This window comes from Ranitomeya variabilis, chromosome 2 (assembly GCF_051348905.1).
Source record: "Ranitomeya variabilis isolate aRanVar5 chromosome 2, aRanVar5.hap1, whole genome shotgun sequence".
Classification (NCBI taxonomy): Eukaryota; Metazoa; Chordata; class Amphibia; order Anura; family Dendrobatidae; genus Ranitomeya; species Ranitomeya variabilis.
This window is the reverse complement of record NC_135233.1, coordinates 847854690-847874857: the sequence shown is the minus strand read 5'-3', so window position 1 is coordinate 847874857 and position 20168 is coordinate 847854690. Positions and strand designations below refer to the sequence as shown.

Below are 20168 nucleotides of genomic sequence, written 5' to 3'. Positions count from 1 at the left end.
ACCTCCCCGCTCTGCACCCTTCCTACCAGCCCCGTCACTCCCTGTTCTTGTTCTCGCACACGCGCCTCACTGCCAACCTCAGAGAAAGTCATGTCTGGCTTTACTCGCATGCGCTCTCGCAGTGCCTGTTTCATCATTGCGTCACGCAGTCCTGTCACTAGCTGATCTCTGAGCACCACATCAACTGACCCTACCCCTACACCGTCCTTTCGTCTGATAGCAGTGTGAAGCTCTTGTAGGGCGTTCATGAATTGGGTCACGGTCTCCCCCTCCCGTTGTACCCGGTGAAACAGTCGCATGCGAAGTTCCCCTACGTCAGTGGGGTCCCCATGCGTTTCCTCAAGTATGCGCAGCACTTTGTCCAGGGTATCTCTCTCCCGGGGGGACCTATGCATGACAGAATCCCACGCCTCCCCCTCCAGAGCCATCAATGCAATTTCTGCCTCCAGGGCTGGTGTCATGGGGTGCATCCGCATCATTCCCCGAATACGCTCTGTCCAACTCCACAACATTACATTGTTCCCAGTGAACCTTGGCAAATTATTCAACATGGCTCCCAGGGAAATGCTAGGCCTGGGAACTTCCCCCGCTGCTTGGTCTGCCCTATCTGCACTACCGTGTGACATCCTGCCGACTACGCCAAATGTAATAACGTGCAGGTACTGAGTATGTCCCCACGGAACAGGCAGACCAACAGTTGAGGGGTTTAATAACAGGAATTAGGTTCTCCTCGCAGGGAGGAAGCAATGGAAAATAACTAACAATAAAACAATGCAAGAATACGGGAGTTAAACAATAAAACAGAATTAAGCAGGATTTCTTGAGAAAAGAACACTTATCAGTCTCATGAGGACTTGCTTGGAGGGTCGTCTTCTCCAACGTAGGCGCCGAGAATCAGCGGCACTTGTCGTCCCTCTGTGGTCCGTGAGCAGAGTAGTCTCTGAGAGCCTGCTGCCTGGGGTTTCGGGAGTTAATGTGGTATGCACAGGCTCTGAGTCTTTAACTTTTATAGCACAGCCAGAAAATCAGGGCTCCGCACGGTTGTCTCTGTACCAGGAAAACAAGGGGCTCTGCACTGTTAAGTCTCTGTACCAGGAGTTAGGGGCCAGGGTGTAGTAGTCTCTCAACGGGTCTCAAAGCGCCCCCCTAAAGTCACAGCAGAGTCCGCTTTAAGTACTCACTGGATGCAGTCTTTCTGGGCAGTCTCTACAAGATGCAGTCTTTCTGGGCAGTCTCTTTCTCTTTCTCTCTCTCTTCTGGAGCGCAGCTGCACCCGGCTCTGCACGCTGCTCTGCAAGCTGCTCTCTCTCCTGCATCCGTCCTTTTCCCGCTCTCTGGCTGCTTCCCTCTTGTCCCAGTCTACAAGTCTCTCCCCTAGGGAACCTGCGGCACAGCTCAAAGGTTCCGGGCACAGAGCCGAGAAGGTAACCGCCCCCAGACTCTTCTGGTGCTTTTAACTCCTTACACCCTTAGGCCAGCGTGAGACGAGCGTATGGCATCCGATGCAAGAGCATCGGATGTGATATGCTAATGACCCTCGGCTCTTGCTCTGCTGCGAGCGTTTAATTAGCGTTTTATTACTTCAGCCATAACTTTTTTATTTTTACTTTCAAGGCTGTATGAAGGATTCTTTTTAGTGGCATGAGTTGTTATTTTTATTGGTAGAATTTTTTTTATTTGATAATTTAACTAAGTCCTTGTTTGTTTATTTTTGTGGTGCTCATCCTATGGGTTACATAAGATTGTTGTTATATAGTTATGGTCTTTACTAATGTAACAATACCAATTGTGTTTCTTTTTTGCTTAATAATAAAGCAAGGAGTTAACATGATGACAATAGCAGGTGGTGAGTGAGGACACTGAAAAGCTTTTATTTGTCTAACTAGCTTTCTGATTATGTAACTTCTAACCCTTGGATGGCAATTTACTCCTTTCCTGCTCTGTGTGGCTTCTTAGACCTAAGAATTGATCTTAGAATCTTAGATCTAAGATTGTTACAAGCCAAATACCCAATTCAATGTACTGAATTGATTGTAAAGATTTTGGTGGTGCAGTATATCAGAATCTGGAGCCCCACTTTGAATTTTGCCCAGGGCAGAGGCACAGTTTGTCTAAAATTGGCTCTGATATTACAGTCATCAAACATATGTTGGTGCTGCATAATAATAATTATTTTTATTTCTATCTATAACATGCAGTGACACATGAAGGTGACTTTCCAAAACAATGTAAAGATAAAGGGAACCAGTCATGTGATAAATGCTGCGCAAACCACAGGCAGCACGAATCAGAGTCTGGCTGCATAATTGGAGCCAAATATATTTTTCTCTCTTTCTGATAAAAATACTTTAAAGATCTAGACTGGACCAGTGCCCCATCTGACCAGCTCTTCCCTGCGCTGATGCAGGTGCTTGACTCTTCAAAGTATATTTTTTCTGAAATGCCAATGATTTACTATGCTAGCATAAGGAAATTTCAGGAATTCAATGTGCCTCATGCTCATTCTTCCCTAGAAGCATTTTTTCCAATGTTTGGAATCTGGCAGGCAAACCTATGACTGCAACAAAAGGAGAGAAAAAAAAAGCAAAAAAATACAAAGATGTCATTTGTGAAATTTTAACGTAAATATTCGTTATTCTATATATTTGAAGTTTTTTTTTAAACCAAAGATTAGCGTATAGTTTTTGCATATAGTAGGGAGTATGCTCACTCTAGTTCTTTAACCTGGTAAGGGTGGTTCCTCTTGTATAATTTAACCCCTTCATGTCATGGTCAATTTCTTTTTTTTTTTCTCCCTTACCTCCAAGAGCCATAACTTTTTTTTATATATTTCTTGCAATATGGCGATATGAGGGCTTGTTTTTTTGCAGGACAAGTTGAACTTTTCCATGACGCCATCGATTTTACTATATAGTGTACTGGAAAATGGGGAACTGAAAATCCAAGTGTGGTGCAATTCCACAATTGTTCTTTTGTGTTTTTTATTTACCATTTTTAACTGTTTTAACTGTTATTTCCAATGGGGCAAAAGGGGGGTGATTTGAACATTTGGGGCTTTTTTTTCATATTTTTAAAAACTTTTTTTTTTTAACTTTTTTACTGTCTTCAATAGTCCTTTTAGGAGACTTGAAGCACTGCTACATATACCAAAAATCCCGATTTCCTATAAACGCCGGCCATGAGCCGACATTCACAGAAGTCTTGTAATGACAGGCATGGGGTCTTCAGCAGACCTGCAGCTGTCATGACAACCCATCGGTGCCCACCGATCATGTGACAGGGGCACCGATGGGCGAAATTAACTACTTTACCCCTGAAGGTGTTATGCAAGTAAATGACCAGGCCAATTTTTACAATTATGACCACTGTCACTTTATGAGGTAAAAACTCTGGAACGTTCAATGGATCTCGGTGATTCTGAGACTGTTTTTTCATGACATACTGTACTTCATGATAGTGGTAAAATTTCTTTGATAGGACTTGCGTTTATTTGTTAAGAAAACAGAGATTTGAATTTGGCGAAAATTTCACAATTTTCCAACTTTGAATTTTCATGCCCTTAAATCACAGAGCGGTGTCACACGAAATACTTAATAAGTAACATTTCCCACATGTCTACTTTGCATCAGCACAATTTTGGAACCAACATTTTTTTGTTAGGAAGTTATAAGGGTTAAAAGTTGACCAGCGATTTCTCAATTTTACAACAAAATTTACAAAACCATTTTTTTAGGGACCACCTCACACTTGAAGTCCTTTTGAGGGGTCTATATGATAGAAGATACCCAAAAGTGACATTCTAAAAACTGCACCTGTCAAGGTCAAAACCACATTCAAGAAGTTTATTAACCCTTCAGGTGCTTCACAGGAATTATTGAAATGTGGGGAAAAAATGAACATTTAACTTTTTTCTAAAAATTGTACTTCAGATCCAATTTTTTTTTGTGAAAGGGTAACAGGAAAAAATGGACCCCAAAATTTGTTGTGTAATTTCTCCTTAGCATGCCGATACCCTCTTGAGGGAAAAAAACAATGTTTGGGTGCATTACAGAGCTCAGAAGGGAAGGAGTGCCGTTTGACTTTTTGAATGCTAAGGCCACGTGCACACGTTGCGGAAAGTGGTGCTGATTTTTCCGGACACTTTTTTTTTAAATCTGCAGGTAAACTGCACTGCGGAATTACCGCAGATTTACCGCTTCTTTTTGTGGATTTTGTGCAGATTCCACCTGCAGTTTTACACCTGCGGACTCCTATTATGGAGCAGGAGTAAACCGCTGCGGAATCTGCACAAAGAATTGACATGCTGCGGAATAAACAACGCTACGTTTCCGCTCGTTTTTTCCGCAGCATGTGCACGGCGGATTTTGTTTTCCTTAGGTTTACATGGTACTGTAAACTCATGGAAAACTGCTGCGAATCCGCAGCGGCCAATCCATTGCGGATCCGCAGCAAAATCCGCAACGTGTTCACATACCCTAAATTTGCTTGAACAATTGGCGGATGCCATGTCGTGTTTGGAGAGCCCCTGAGGTGCCTAAACAGTGAAAATTCCCACAAGTGACATCATTTTGGAACCTAGACCCCTCAGGGAACTGATCTAGATGTATGGTGAGCACATTGAACCCTCAGTTGCTTCACAGAAGTTTATAATGTTGAACTGTAAAAATAAAAAAAAATCTAATTTTCTCCACAAAAATGTTTTTAGCACAAAATATTGCATTTTTATAAGGGTACCAGGAGAAATTGCACCATACAATTTGTAGTGCAATTTCCTCTGAGTATGCCGATACCCGACATGAAGGAGAAAACCACTGTTTAGGCACACGGCAGGGCTCGAAAGGGAAGGAGCGTCATTTGACTTTATGAATTTTAAAATTTCCTGGAATGATTAGGGGACGTCATGTCCCATTAGGAGAGCCCCTGATGCGGCTAAACAGTGGAAATCCCCCATAAGTGACCCCATTTTGAAAACTAGACCCTTCAAGGAATGTACATAGATGTGTGGTGAGCACCTTGAACTCCCAGGTGCTTCACAGAAGTTTATAACATAGAGCCGTGAAAATAAACTTTCCCCGCATAAATTTTCCCCGCAAAAATGTTATTTTGCGTTTTCATACAGTTTGATGTGTAATTCCTTCTGAGTACACTTATACCCCATGTGTGGGGGAGTACTACTTCTGAGGCACAGCGCAAAGCTCAGAAGGGAAGAGGCACCATATTGGAGTTCAGATTTTGCTGGAATGGTTTGAGGGTGCCATGTCACATTGGCAGAGCCCCTGAGGTGCCAGAACAACAGAAACCCCCTATATGTGACCTCTTTTACAAACTACACTCCCCAATTAATTCATCTAGTGGTGCAGTGATCATATTGACGCCACATGTGCCTCACAGAATTTTATACCACTGAGCAGTAACGATAGAATATATTACATTTTTACCACTAAAATGTTGTTTTGGCAACAAGTTTAATTTTTCTAAGGGCTAATACGAATTTTTTTACAATAAACTTAGGTCCATTTTTTCCTGAGTGTGCCAATACTCTACATATACAATAATTTTCAGGCACAGTGCAAAGCTCAGAAGGGAAGGAGTGCCAGATTTTACTGTAAGGGTATGTGCACACGTCAGGATTTCTTGCAGAAATTTTCCTGACAAAATCCGGACATTTCTGCCAGAAATCCGCATGCGTTTTTTTTTGCGTGTTTTTTACGCGTTTTTTGTGCGGTTTTTTTGCGGATTTTTTGCGTTTTTTTTCCTGACACTCCAATTTAATGGGAAATCCGCAAAAAATCCGCAAAAATAATGAACATGTTGCTTCTTTTTCTGGAATGCGTTTTTTTTGCGGAAAAAATCGCAACATGTGCACAAAAAATGCGGAATGCATTCTAAATGATAGGATGCATAATGTATGCATTTTTTATGCGGTATTATAGCGTTTTTATTGGGGAAATCCGCAAAAAAATGCAAAAAATCCTGAAGAAATCCTGACGTGTGCACATACCCTTATGGTTCCAGGTGCCATGACCCACTGGGAGTGCCAATGAAGTGTCAGAACAGCAGAACTCCACATAATTGACCCCATTTCACAGACTACACCTCTCAATGAATTAATCTAGGGGTGCAGTGATCATATTGACACAACGGGTGTGTCACAGAATTTTAATCCATTGGGCAGTAAAGAAAAAATAACTACATTTTTACCACAAAAATTTTGTTTTAGCCCCAGATTTTACATTTTCACACAAGGAATGGGTAGAAATGTCACCAAAATTTGACCCACAATTTCTACTGAACGTGGCAATACCCCATATGTGGCTGTACAGTACTACTTAGCCATACGGAGAGATTCTGGAGTAACGGAGCGCTGTTTGCCTCCTGGAGCGCAGATTTCCTAGAACATTTTGCGGACTTGATATACAGAGCCCCTAATTACTAGAAGAGCAGAATTCCCCCTCAAGTGACCCCATTTTGGAAACTATAACCCTTGGGGATTTTATCTACAGGTGTAGTGACGATTTTGACTCCGTGGGTATTTTCCAGAAACAAGCAGCAATGAATGTTGTGGAGTGAAAATTGCAAACTGCCATTGTAGTGACCAGTACATTGTAGTCACCAGTACGTTATGCCCAGCCTGTGCTTCTGGAGGCATGTACCCGTAAGTTAGGCTTCAGAAATGCTAAACGTTGACACAATATGTGGTTTTGGTACACTGTGGGACTCATAAGGGAGTGGGGCATTTGGATTTGAGAGCAGAGGATTTGCTGATTTTCTTTTGGAGTGTGAGGAGCCATTTCGCTTTTCCAGAGTCTTTGTACTACCAGTAACGTGAAAGCTCCCTATATTTCCGTTAACAGATGACAGACCTGAGTGGGGCTTGCTTTTTTTGTGAATTGAGTTGAAGCTTCCATTGGGAACATTTTACATAAAGTTTTGGATCACAGTTATCCGGCGCTCTACACTGACCACTTACTTTGGTGTTTCCATCTAAATCTCTGAGTGACGTGATTCAAATGAAACCCCCGAGGGATCCATTTACTATAATGAGGCAGCAGAGTTATTCTAGACTCCATCTGACCTCTGTTCAGTAGTGTGCTTCTTTTCAGAAGTGCACAAAATTGTGGTCGACGGCACTATTATGCAATCCTACAAAGATGGCCACCGCCGTATCACAGGTCAGATGGCATCCACAGCGCCTCCATCTGCCTCATTACAGGGAATCTTCTGCCAGAGGTTCCGTCTGAATCACGTATTTCAGAGATTTACACGGAAACCCCGGTGTAAGCGCTCAGCGCAGAGCACAGGGTAAATGTGCATCGAGTCTTACTGTGATCGTTTGGAGGCAGAATGAAAAAATCAACAGCAGGTGAAGAATTGGTTTTATTTATTTTTTTGCACCGTTCCTTGTGCGGTATAAGTGATTAGGCGACTTTATTCTTCAGGTTGGTGCGATTACAGCAATACCAGACTTACCGTATATACTCGAGTAAAAGCTGAACCGAGTATAAGCCGACCCCCCTAATTTTGCCACAAAAAACTGGGAAAACTTATTGACTCGAGTATAAGCCTAGGGTGGGAAATGCAGCAGCTACCGGTTAACATCAAAAATAAAAATAGATACCAATAAAAGTAAAATTAATTGAGACATCAGTAGGTTACGGGTTATTGAATATCCATATTGAATCAGGAGCCCCATATAATGCTTCATACAGTTCATGATGGGCCCCATAAGATGCTCCATATTAAAATATACCCCATATAATGCTGCACAAAGGTTAATAATGGCCCCATAAGATGCTCCATAGAAACATTTGCCCCATACAACGCTACATAAAGGTTGATGGCCCCATAAGATGCTCCACACATTATGGCCCCATAAGATGCTCCACACATTATGGCCCCATGAGATGCTCCACACATTATGGCCCCATACGATGCTCCATACATTGTGGCCCCATGAGATGCTCCTCACATTAGGGGCCCCATGAGATGCTCCACACATTAGGGGCCCCATGAGATGCTCCACACATTATGCCCCATACGATGCTCCATACATTGCGGCCCCATGAGATGCTCCACACATTATGCCCCATAAGATGCTCCTCATATATGCCCATAAGATGCTCCTCATATATGCCCCATAAGATGCTCCTCATATATGCCCCATAAGATGCTCCTCATATATGCCCCATAAGATGCTCCTCATATATGCCCCATAGGATGCTCCTCATATATGCCCCATAAGATGCTCCTCATATATGCCCCATTAGATGCTCCACACATTATGGCCCCATGAGATGCTCCATACATTATGCCCTATAAGATGCTCCATTTGCCCCATTTGCTGTTGCTGCGATTAAAATAAGCAAAATCACATACTCACCTCTCTTCGCTCAGGCCCCCGACACTTGCGATAGTCACCTTCCACGTTCCATCACTGCGCTCTGTCTTCCATCCTCGGCACTGACTGTTCAGGCAGAGGGCGGCGAGCACACTAATCGCGTTATCGTGCCCTCTGACCTGTACAGTCACAGCCAGAGGACGGAAGACAGAGCAGCGCGCAGCGATGGAATGAGGAAGGTAACTATCGCGCAATGCTCACCCCCCCGATATACTCACCTGCTCCCGGCGCGGTCCCTGGCAGCGTCTCACTGTCAGATGGTCTCCGGGAGCCGGCGGCATCTTTGTGTCTTCAGCGGTCATGTACCGCTCATTAGAGTAATGAATATGTGTGCATATTCATTACTTTAATGAGCGGTACCACGTGACCGCTGAACACAGGAAGCGGTGCCCGGAGACCATGGGACATGCAGGGACAGCGCCAGGAGCAGGTAAGTATATCACAGCCGCCGTTCCCCCTCACCCGCCGACCCCCCCGCCAACACTGACTCGAGTATAAGCCGAGAGGGTCACTTTCAGCCCAAAAAAGTGGGCTGAAAATCTCGGCTTATACTCGAGTATATACGGTATATCGGGTTTTTATGTTTGGCTGCTGTCACACACTAAAAGACGCTTTTTATTGCAAAAATAGTTTTTGCATCAGCATATTTTGAGAGCTATAATTTTTCCATATTTTGGCCCACAGAGTCATGTGATAGCTTGTTTTTTTGCAGGACGAGTTGACGTTTTTATTGGTACAATTTTGAGGCAAATTACATTTTTGATCGCTTTCTATTCCGATTTTTGGGAGGCAGGGTTTTATGCCTTTCCGTGTGTGGTAAAACTGATAAAGCAGATTTATTCTTCGAGTCAGTAAAATTACAGCGATACCTCATTTATATCTTTTTTTTTTTTGCGCTTTTACACAATAAAAACTGTTTTATAGACAAAATAATTATTTTTGCATTGCTTTATTCTGAGAGCTATAACTTTTATATTTTTCTACTGATGGAGCTGTATGGCGGCTTGTTTTTGTTAGTCAAGATGAGGTTTTCAGTGGTACCGTATTAATTCATATCCGTTTTTTTATCACATTTTATTCCACTGTTTTTGGGGGGGGCAGTACGATGATAAAGCATTGTTTTATTGCCTTGTTTTTTATTTATTTTTATGGCATTCACTAAAGGGGTTAACTAGTGAGACAGAGTTTTATACGTTGGATCGCTGCAGATGCGGCAATATATGTAATTTTATTGTTTATATTTTTTTAATTCAAATATTTATTTATAGATACAATATCTCTTAATTTTTTTTTTATTATTATTTTAAATTTATAAAAATTATTTTTACAATGATTTAAAAAAAATGTTTACCTTTTTTTTTAAACTTTTTTTACTTTGTCCTACTGTGGGACTATCATTTTTTGCAGGTTGATCGCTTGTACAGTATGGGGACGCAGCAGCATCCCCATACTGTAGAAACTGTCAGCTCTGCACTGACAGGGAAAGTTGTTGATCATGCACTGCACATGATGAGCAAGTTTCCTAGCTCTGGTGACCCGGATGTTGTCATCGGGTCACCATGGCAGCGATCGGGACCCCGCTATCAGCCCTGTGCCGGCTCCCGAAATGCTGCGATCTCGTTCAGTTGCAGCATTTCGGGGATTAAAGTGTCGGGAGCGGTGCATGACTGCTCCTTGCACTTAGAGCCGGTGTCAGCTGTCAGAATCATCTGACACCCAGCGGCGATCGCCCGCACACGGGTGGTGTGCGGGAGATCGAAATTACGTAATAATGCATCCCTGGTCAAATTGGCCCAGGGAACATGGACGGATTATTACATCAGATGTCAGAAAGGGGTAAATGATGCGCTTCCAGCTAGCACATGTTAAATCCCGTTGTCAGAGAATAACAATGAGATTCGATTGGTTAACAGCTGGTGGAGCTCCAATCCATCCATGGCTGTTAAAGGCACATGACAGCTAATGCGGGGAAAGATGTGGGCTCTGCACCAGAGCCAGCTTCAAAGTCAGGAGCATGACATACGATATAAATATACGTTATATGTCGTGAAGGAATTGCTTTGTTATTCCTGGTGTTTTTTGCAGTTTTTTTTTGCAACCAAAAATGTTGGTTCGAGGTGTTAACATAAAGTTAAAGATAAAATACTGTAGCTGATAGATAAAAACTAAAAACAGTGCAGTGTTCTTGTGCCTTTTTATGGCGTGGCATTTTTACAAGGTAAAAATAAAAAAAGAACGCATAAAAGCTAAAAAATTCGATTTTTTTTCAGATTGCCTACTAATAATTTGTGAACAAACACATATATATTGGTCATCAACATGAGTTAATGAAGTTTCTGTTTACCATGAACAACAAGTGTTTGATTAACAGAATATATAAATGACCTAATGACTCACCGGGTGCTAGACTAGTGAGAAATTCAGCCAGGGATTTGGTATTAATATGTTACATTAAATCTATGATGTGAGTTCTCTCAAAGTAAAAGAAGGTACCGGTAAATGCCACCAAGGGAATGTCATTTATATCCCACATTTGTCTCATATCTTTCATGTCTCCGGCAGAATGTGTAATACATTAATGATGTCTAATATTTTCTGTATTTTTATTCTACTCATTATTGCCTGCTTTGATCAGCTCAATACACTATATCATTTGTTTTTTGTTTCATGGTCGGTTATGTCATCATCTTTATTTCATGGACACTGATTCTCTATTTTCTGTTTTCTTTTAACCCATTAGTTTGAGGTTCATGAGAAGACCTATTTCAAGAACATTCTGAACAGTATTAGGTTTAGCATCAAACAATCAGTAAAGAGGATCCGTCAGGAAGTGGATAAGTCAGCGTATGTATACCCACCGTTATATTATAGAATAGTCACTTTGACATTTTAATGCATTTTTCAAAAAATAAGCACAAAACCCGTTCTAATTTCAAGATGTCTACAAATGGACCAAAGGAAAACCAACATAATACATCTTTTTGCCCTCAAGATTTTAATAAGCCCCACTAATCAAAAACGTATTTTTGTGCAAATGTTACAACACGGTTACAAAAATAATATTCTGCACTTAAACTTGCGATTATCTAAAAAATAATGGTTTCATACAATAGAAACTTGTCTATGAAGGCACATTCTGTATATTAGACTAGTAGATTAGAGTACTTGATTTGACTGATGGGGAAATAGCTAAATTGTCAACTAGGTAATGCACTTTTAGTCAAACTTTCCCCAAAAGAGGATGTTGATTAATTTTTTTACAATGTAGTTGGCACGAAAAGATCCCTGGAGATCTGGAGATCCCTGTTGTTCTAAATGTATGACAATGTACTGTGTTGTATGTGTTATCCTCTGGGAGGCTACAGTTACTGTTAGTCAGGGGTGACGGTGAACTATAGAGCCGGCACCCTGGTTGGGGAGGAAGATTGGGGACCTGTGTGTCAGTTCCTGATTTGGTAGTTGTTAGTGAGCGAGAGACAAGAAAGGACACCCTCAGAGGAAAGCTATCATCATTGAGTGTATGTGTGGGAAGGGACCAGGAAAATAGAGCAAGTTTCAGAAAGAGATCTTCAGTGGCGGCAGTGTTCTTCCTTAAGCAGGCAAGTCAGAGCACCTATATCAAAAGACTTTTAGCAATGGTAATAGTGCTAGCCAGACCTGGGCTCTACCAAGAAGTAAGGCAGAGTCGTGTAGGCTGGGGCACGTTTAGTAAGGAGGTAGCTGGTGGAGCTCCCTTACATTGTTTTCATGAAGTTTAGTAAGGGTCAGTGGTCACAGCGAAACACATTGACTTGTGTGGCCTCTGACCTGGTTTAACCTGGTCTCTCTCTTAACAAGCTGCAAATAGCATGTCAGGACATCTGAAGATGAAGGAATGAAGACTGTGGATTGAAACTTAGTATAACTTTTCGTGAACAAGAGATATTTATTTAGCCCTAATCTTCCTAACAGGTGGCTGCTCCCTCCACAAGCCCTTAATGCCTACTATCTTCCCAACAAGAACCAAATGGGTGAGTACTAAGGAGCTTCATTTGCTGCTTTTTAGTGGAATTTCCTTACAAATATGTAAAGTATTGCATAACGTATGTGTCTGTGTCTACAGTGCCTTGCGAAAGCATGAAAGCATTTGGCTACCTGGAACTTTTCAACCTTTTCCCACATATCATGCTTCAAACATAAACATACCAAATGTAAATTTTTGGTGACGAATCAACAACAAGTGGAACGCAATTGTGAAGTTGAACGAAATTTATTGGTCATTTTAAATTTTTGTGGAAAATCAAAAACTGAAAAGTGGGGCGTGCAATATTATTCGGCCCCTTTAACTTAATACTTTGCTGCACCACCTTTTGCTGCAATTACAGCTGCAAGTCGCTTGGGGTATGTCTCTATCAGTTTTGTACATCGAGAGACTGAAATTCTTGCCCATTCTTCCTTGGCAAACAGCTCAAGCTCTGTGAGGTTTGATGGAGATCCTTTGTGAACAGCAGTTTTCAGCTGTTTCCACAAATTCTCGATTGGATTGAGGTCTGGACTTTGACTTGGCCATTCTATAACCTGGATGAGTTTATTTGTGAACCATTCCATTGTAGACTTTGCTGTATGTTTGGGATAATAGTCTTGTTGGAAGACAAATCTCCACCCCAGTCTCAGGTCTTTTGCAGACTCCAACAGGTTTTCTTCAAGAATGGTCTTCTATTTGGCTCCATCCATCTTCCCATCAATTTTAATCATCTTCCCTTTCCCTGCTGAAGAAAAGCAGGTCCAAAGCATGATGCAGCCACCAGCATGTTTGACAGTGTGGATGGTGTGTTCAGGGTGATGAGCTGTGTTGCCTTTACGCCAAACATATCGTTTGGCATTGTTGCCAAAAAGTGCGATTTTGGTTTCATCTGACCAGAGCACCTTCTTCCACATGTTTGGTGCGTCTCCCAGGTGGCTTGTTGCAAACTTTAAACGACACTTTTTATGGATATCTTTGATAAATGGCTTTCTTCTTGCCACTCTTCCATAAAGGCCAGATTTGTGCAGTGTGCGACTGATTGTTGTCCTAAGGACAGACTGTCCCACCTCAGCTGTAGATCTCTGCAGTTCATCCAGAGTGATCATGGGGCTCTGGGCTGCATCTCTGATCAGTCTTCTCCTTGTTTGAGATGAAAGTTTAGAGGGACGGCCGGGTCTTGGTAGATTTGCAGTGGTATGATACTCCTTCCATTTCAATATGATCGCTTGCACAGTGCTCCTTGGGATGTTTAAAGTTTTGGAAATCCGGCTTTAAATTTCTTCACAACAGTATCACGGACCTGCCTGTTGAGTTCCTTGGTCTTCATGATGCTCTCTGTGCTTCAAACAGAACCCTGAGACTATCACAGAGCAGGTGCATTTATACGGAGACTTGATTACACACAGGTGGATTATATTTATCATCATTAGGCATTTAGGACAACATTGGATCATCCAGAGATCCACAATGAACTTCTGGAGTGAGTTCGCTGCACTGAAAGTAAAGGGGCCGACTAATATTGCACGCCCCACTTTTCAGTTTATGAATTTCAGCAAAAATTTAAAATAACCAATAAATATCGTTCAACTTCACAATTGTGTTCCACTTGTTGTTGATTCTTCACCAAAAACTTACATTTGGTATCTTTATCTTTGAAGCATGATATGTGGGAAAAGGTTGAAAAGTTCCAGAGAGCCGAATACTTTCGCAAGGCACGGTATGTACCTGTGTATGTTCAATTATTTTAGCTACCTTAAAGATAATGGTATGGCACTTTTGTCATCCACAGTATTTCCTGCTGGTATTTTGCAACCTACGCTCTATGATCCAGATTTTCCACAGTAAGTTTTAGAGAAATCAACTGAACGTTTAGTATATTTTAGTTGTGCTATCAGAAACAGCCCCCTCAGGGAACCATCTTTCAATTGCTTGTTATTTTTGAGAAACTTTTTTCCACATGCCCAATGAGAGTAGTAAGGCTATCTTCACACATTGCATTTTTGCTTGGTTTCTTTCTGCAGGTAAAACCTGCTCTATTAGCAGTAAAGAAACTGCTCAAAAAAACACGGTTTTGCTGCATTTTTTTTTTTTGCTGCAGTTTTCATGCTGATACAGTTTAGAGCCTGTACTTCCTGAGTTTTCTGCACCAAAAACACAGAAAAATCTAATATCCGTGCACAAAATGACATATTCCACCTTGAGAATGTTATATCTTCATTGACTAACCAGCTAGCAAACCAAATGCTGCCAATGTAGTGTTTAGTACTAAATGCCAAGGAAACATTTTAAGCATGGACAATTACTGTGCCAATCAATGGAACTGATCATTTATAAAACCATACGCATAAAGAAAATAATTTACAGTGGTCACATCTTTCTGATCATTAATCACCACCACCATGTCTCTGGCTAGCACTGTGGAAAATGTTTTCCCCCAATTCTTTGTGTTCAATTGTTAATAGCACAAGAACTCTCAGACAAATGCTAATCTCCTTTAGCTCCACTGAAATAATAATATCCACCAGTCGGACACACGTTAACAGAGAGGCTCAAGAATTAAGACTGTTGCCCCTATTTATTAGGACAGCCGTATCATGGAGTAAGAGGAGCCTGATTCGTTAAGAGGCCCACACCACTTAAGGAATCATGTACATCTTGCAAGTGGTGTGTGCATTGCCAGAAATCTGACTCTAGTCTGGGACTGGAGCAAGATTTCTGTCGTAAGGTAGGCCACATCTAGTAACACAATAGATGGGTGGGCATGGCTAATTCCACGTCCAGCTGGGATGCCAAAGAACTAGCTTTGACTCCAAAAGTCTAATAATTTTGCTACTTTTCAAAGTGAAACTGGCATAAGCACTTTGATGTATTGACCCCTTTATGAACTGTATGGCAATCATAACAAATGACTGAAATCAGCAAATCAATATATTGACATTTGTAGGTATCTATATTTTGGAGGAATGTTTTTGTTAGTGGCATTAATGTCTCTATGGCATATAACATGTTAATATATCTACAGATCCTTGAACTATGGCGGCATTGGCACCATCATCGGGCATGAGCTTACACATGGATATGATGACTGGGGTAAATGTTAATATTATCATCAGTGGTGGACTGTAGTACATGATCTTACCAATGTCATACCTGTAATATTTTAAAGGTGCAATAGTAAAATATGATTGGTTAGTAATGCAGCCATTATCCTGCCGTTATAGCGTACTGTATATAGTGTATGCAGTTCAACATTTTGAATACCATCTAGCTGGTGCTCAATTGGTGATTTCTATCACAATCATTATACACAATGACAAAATCAGCAAATGGAATAAAGATGTTTTCTGAAGCTCCTACATTAAGAAAATATAACTTCAGATGAAAAAGTCCAAAATTTCTATGTATATTTAGTGGATCATCAGTAGTTTTCAATGAATGGAAGCATACAGCTGCCTGTACTCTGCAAGTACAGGTAATTACCTATATCTTCATGAACTGTACATTATCAAATTGCTACAATTTGTGGTTTTAATGGCAGAGGTAATTTCAGGCTGCTTGGTTCAATGACATGAAGTATTATAATAAGGATTTAAGCCTGAATACTACTAGGTACCTGTATTGGGGTGATCTCTTAAGGTCAGATCTTAGTGATTGCCTGACCTGATAAATATGAGCCAAGTGCATGCATAGAATAAAGACATTGGGCGCAAGGTCAGATGTGTGCTCCTCTCTCGGCAAGAGCTGGCACAGAACTCAACTTTATTAGTACAAACAAAAGATCATGTAGAAGGCAGGAAGAGGGCGTTGCACAACTTCTCAGCAGCCATTGTATCAGTCTGTGATAGGTCCATGCTAGGTCTGTACCATGTATGGTCTTCAATGTATCCACCTCACATTCCAAGGATTCCAGGGCGTAGTTCCAGGATGTAGAGGCCATCTTGCCACATCACATATATTACTAGCTTATGTAAGGTAAATAAATTATTTAATTAGCCATTCTCTTCTTCACACCTGGTTAAATCATTTGTCAGTATAATGCTAGGGCTACACTGTGACTTTGGCTGCAACACAGGACGCATGGCAAAAATTGCTGGGAAGCTCAAAATATGTGACTGAGGCCTCATTGTGACCCTGAGGGTGCCGCGTCAAGCAAATAAAAAAAAATCGGACCCGGTTGGACTTCTTGCGACTTGTCTCTTAACCCTCGGGGTCACAATGCCACCCTATTCACTTGTATTGCTCTGCGATGTAGCAGTGACACCTGACAATCTTTTTAGCCGAGCAATCTGTGTTGCAGGCAATATTGTTTCCTATTTATCTATTTGGTACTTTCATTTTTTATATTGTATTTATGTAATAACTTAATATTGCTCTTTTTTAATTGTAGGGGGTCAATATGACTCATTTGGGAATCTGATCCACTGGTGGACTGAGGAATCCTACAGCAAATTCCTGAAGAAAGCAGAATGTATTGTAGATCTGTATGAAAACTTCACTGTGTACAATCAGCGGGTGAGAAAACCATACGTTTCATGGTTTCAGACCGGACTATCATGAAAAACATGAAACGTGTTTACCCCAATGTAGAATTATATCAAACCTATCTTATAGGGATATTTTTTCTTCAAGCATGTATCTTGTATAAGAGGAATATTTGCAACAAATTGTGTTAGAAAGTCATGTAACCTTTCATATAAATATTCTTTATTTATTTTCTAAAATGCTTACTCTTACTGGAACTGGCTACTGTTTATCAGACCAATGAAAGAATTAATATTAGTTGTACTGTGCTCTACATGTCTACAGAGTGACGTGATATATTCTGATAAATCACACTAGAAAGCATGAGGACAAGCAACATTGCCAGGACTGATTTAATGGACTAGTTTAGTAGTGTCTCCTCGCACAATCAGATCTCAAGTATTCGCTGCCCCCTCTACCTCCACATCTGATACTGTAGGCTCCAAGCAAAGCTACGGAAGCGAATGGCTGCTGGTGTCTGTGTATTCCTCTACTATGAGGCAATTTTGGCATGATATACATTAAAACATGCCCAGTAGAACAAATCAATTAAAGGTCTGAACCAGTATCATCCAATGATTTGTCATCCTTCAGAAATAAGTGGAAAGATAATGTAAGTCTTTGGAGCTGCCATTAAGATCAGTAATCAGAATATGGGAAATATAATAAAAGAATTTTAAGGATGCCACAAAATCCATGTCTGCCTATGTAGAAAGCCAGAGATACAAAATGCTGTAGTATGTGCTTATAGCAGTCTAGAGATGTGATACTATAGATCCGTATGCATTTCTGAACCCGCCTGTTTAAACGTGCTCTAAATAGTTCGGCCTTTCTTAAAAATAAGAAAGGTAATCAGTCACCTTCAGACTGCATAGTGGGAATCGGCATGTAAATAATGGTGAAATCATGCCAGCAGGCTCACTGGAGAAGCGGTAAAGGGAGAAAATTCAATTTTATGAAGTTTGATCCTCCATGCAGCTGCTTGCTTCCAATAATCATGGCGGTGCAGGGGGGCTCTTAAAGTTACCAATCACTACGCCGCGGGCTTGATGAATCAGGAGCACCAGACTCCGGCATGCCCCATCAACAAGACCAGCATGAAAGTTTCCGGGTATGATTAATTGGAGCCTGTCAGTAATTGACAGCCTTCTGTTCAGCATGCGTGTGCAACAAGTCTGTGTGCAGTGCAGGCTGTCACTCAATGTGTCACTGAGTAATAATTGCACTTATTGTATAGTGACCAGTGGCTGTTACAGTTCCCAGCGCCACCCCAATGCATGGAAGCGAGCAGATGCAGAGAGATTAAAACTTCATGCTAGGGTCGGCAGATTGCACTAAATAAAAATAAATAATAAAGTGCAATCGCAACCCGGGGTCCACCGTGCAGAGATGCGTAAGTGCTGCTAGTGTGAACAAGGGCAAAAACAAACAGCGATTGCTTGAACACACTGTTAACACCATACAGTGTGAACAGACATCTGAGTACCAAGCTCCGTTACTTCACAGAGTGGTACTGAACAAAAGAATACAAAGAGTAATACCCTGTTAAACGTCACAGGGATAAGGCACTAGAAACCACTATGGCGCTAGATTTAATACCCTCTAGGCTGAGGGTTGGACTTGCCCAGTAACTCAACTGTGCTAACCACACACGAATGAAACTGGTGCTAAGCCAAGGACTAATTGCCCCCACTAAGAACAAAAAGACAGCGCCACAATGGATGGTGAAAAAATAGGAGCTTACATTTATTCTGCCTCCTGTAGCGACGTTTCGGTCAACAGACCTTTATCAAGTGCTTGATAAAGGTCTGTTGACTGAAACGTCGCTACAGGAGGCAGAATAAATGTAAGCTCCTATTTTTTCACCATCCATTGTGGCGCTGTCTTTTTGTTCTTTGTGATCTTGGTACTGGCCGGGATGGGCTCCCTGGTTTTGGACGTGCGCCCTTGTGTCCGCTGAGACCTTCAATTTATATATAAAAGGGTGCGATTTTGACTTTCTTTTGTTTTGACTAATTGCCCCCACTGACGTTAACTGCCTGCCAACGTGTACAGACCCAGAGCTTAGACCGACTCACACAACCTGCAGACACAATGGTAGCGTATCCACACTTACACACCATAACACATATGATACTAGCGCACTGGCGTGTGTCTCTGAGAGCCTTTTATGCATTAGGCTCCACCCCCCCAAACACTCACGCCCAGCCGACCGCGACATCGCCCGCAGGCCAATCTGAAGCTGCCACATCACCAGAGCAGGTAACATCCAACCACCAATGAGAAGACCCCACATCACAGACATGCTCAGTAAGGTGATTTGTGGACTCAGGCTCCAGAGCGCAGGACTACACCTGCGTATCACTGTCTCCCATAGATTTAGCTGAAGAGCCAGCAGCAACCAAGCCTGTAGCATGATCCTAAGCAAGATGCTGGGACCGACATCTGTGCTGAGCAGCAATCTGAGTGGCTGGACCCGAATGGGGGACCACAGTGCCAGGCAATTCCTGGGATCTATCCCGCGCAGTGGGAGAATACTGGCATCTAACACTTAATTTTCTCCCTTTGCTCGCTGCTCCAGTAAGGTAGCTAGGCCTGATTTTAATGCTCATGCTTTTTTCCTGCAGATTACTGTTATATCCTTAAATAAATAGTATTTCCATTTAAAGCAAAATGGATAATCCTGTATATACTAAACTGTAAGACATTGTTAATTCCTAATATATTATAATATATAATGTATTGTTGGGGCTGTGTAAAGCAGAGCAGCAAAAAAAGACATTTTAGAATTATGCATCAGAATCTTCTTCAAAGAAAATGAATGCTAAGACTCAAGAGATAAGAGGATGATGCATAAAGTACCATTATTACTTCTGACTTATGAAGACTAATATTCCATTCCCAGCATAGTTGCATCTGTTCCATTGGAAGCTAAATAAAGTCCGTTATTAATGCGATGTCGGGTAGTAGATTCCATGTATATTCATGTAATGCAATGTACGGTACCGTCACATGGCCAGATAAGACGCAGTATAATTTTCTGTATCTCCTCCGTGTCATCTTATGCATCATTCTGTACAGTGTGATATTTACAGCCTGGAGATAAATTCTAATATATTAATATTATTCAATACAAGTAATGTAAGCAGAGTTACCGGACCAGATCAGATTCTTTGCCTTAGAAATTCACAATATACAGTATATTCATTCATACATGTTTGTGTATCATTCTGTCTGGATCTTATG

The 20168-nt window shown here is 41.4% G+C and overlaps 1 protein-coding gene across 1 annotated transcript in view; it reads left to right on the top strand.

Moving 5' to 3' along the window:
* The window catches only part of ECEL1 (endothelin converting enzyme like 1), a 152935-nt gene that overhangs the window by 123264 nt on the left and 9503 nt on the right, over positions 1-20168 (top strand). The window contains exons 10-14 of the mRNA XM_077290204.1: positions 11139-11242; positions 12350-12408; positions 14191-14242; positions 15424-15491; positions 16789-16913. Of these exons, the coding sequence (XP_077146319.1) occupies positions 11139-11242; positions 12350-12408; positions 14191-14242; positions 15424-15491; positions 16789-16913 (408 nt within the window). The remainder of the gene's footprint in view (positions 1-11138; positions 11243-12349; positions 12409-14190; positions 14243-15423; positions 15492-16788; positions 16914-20168) is intronic.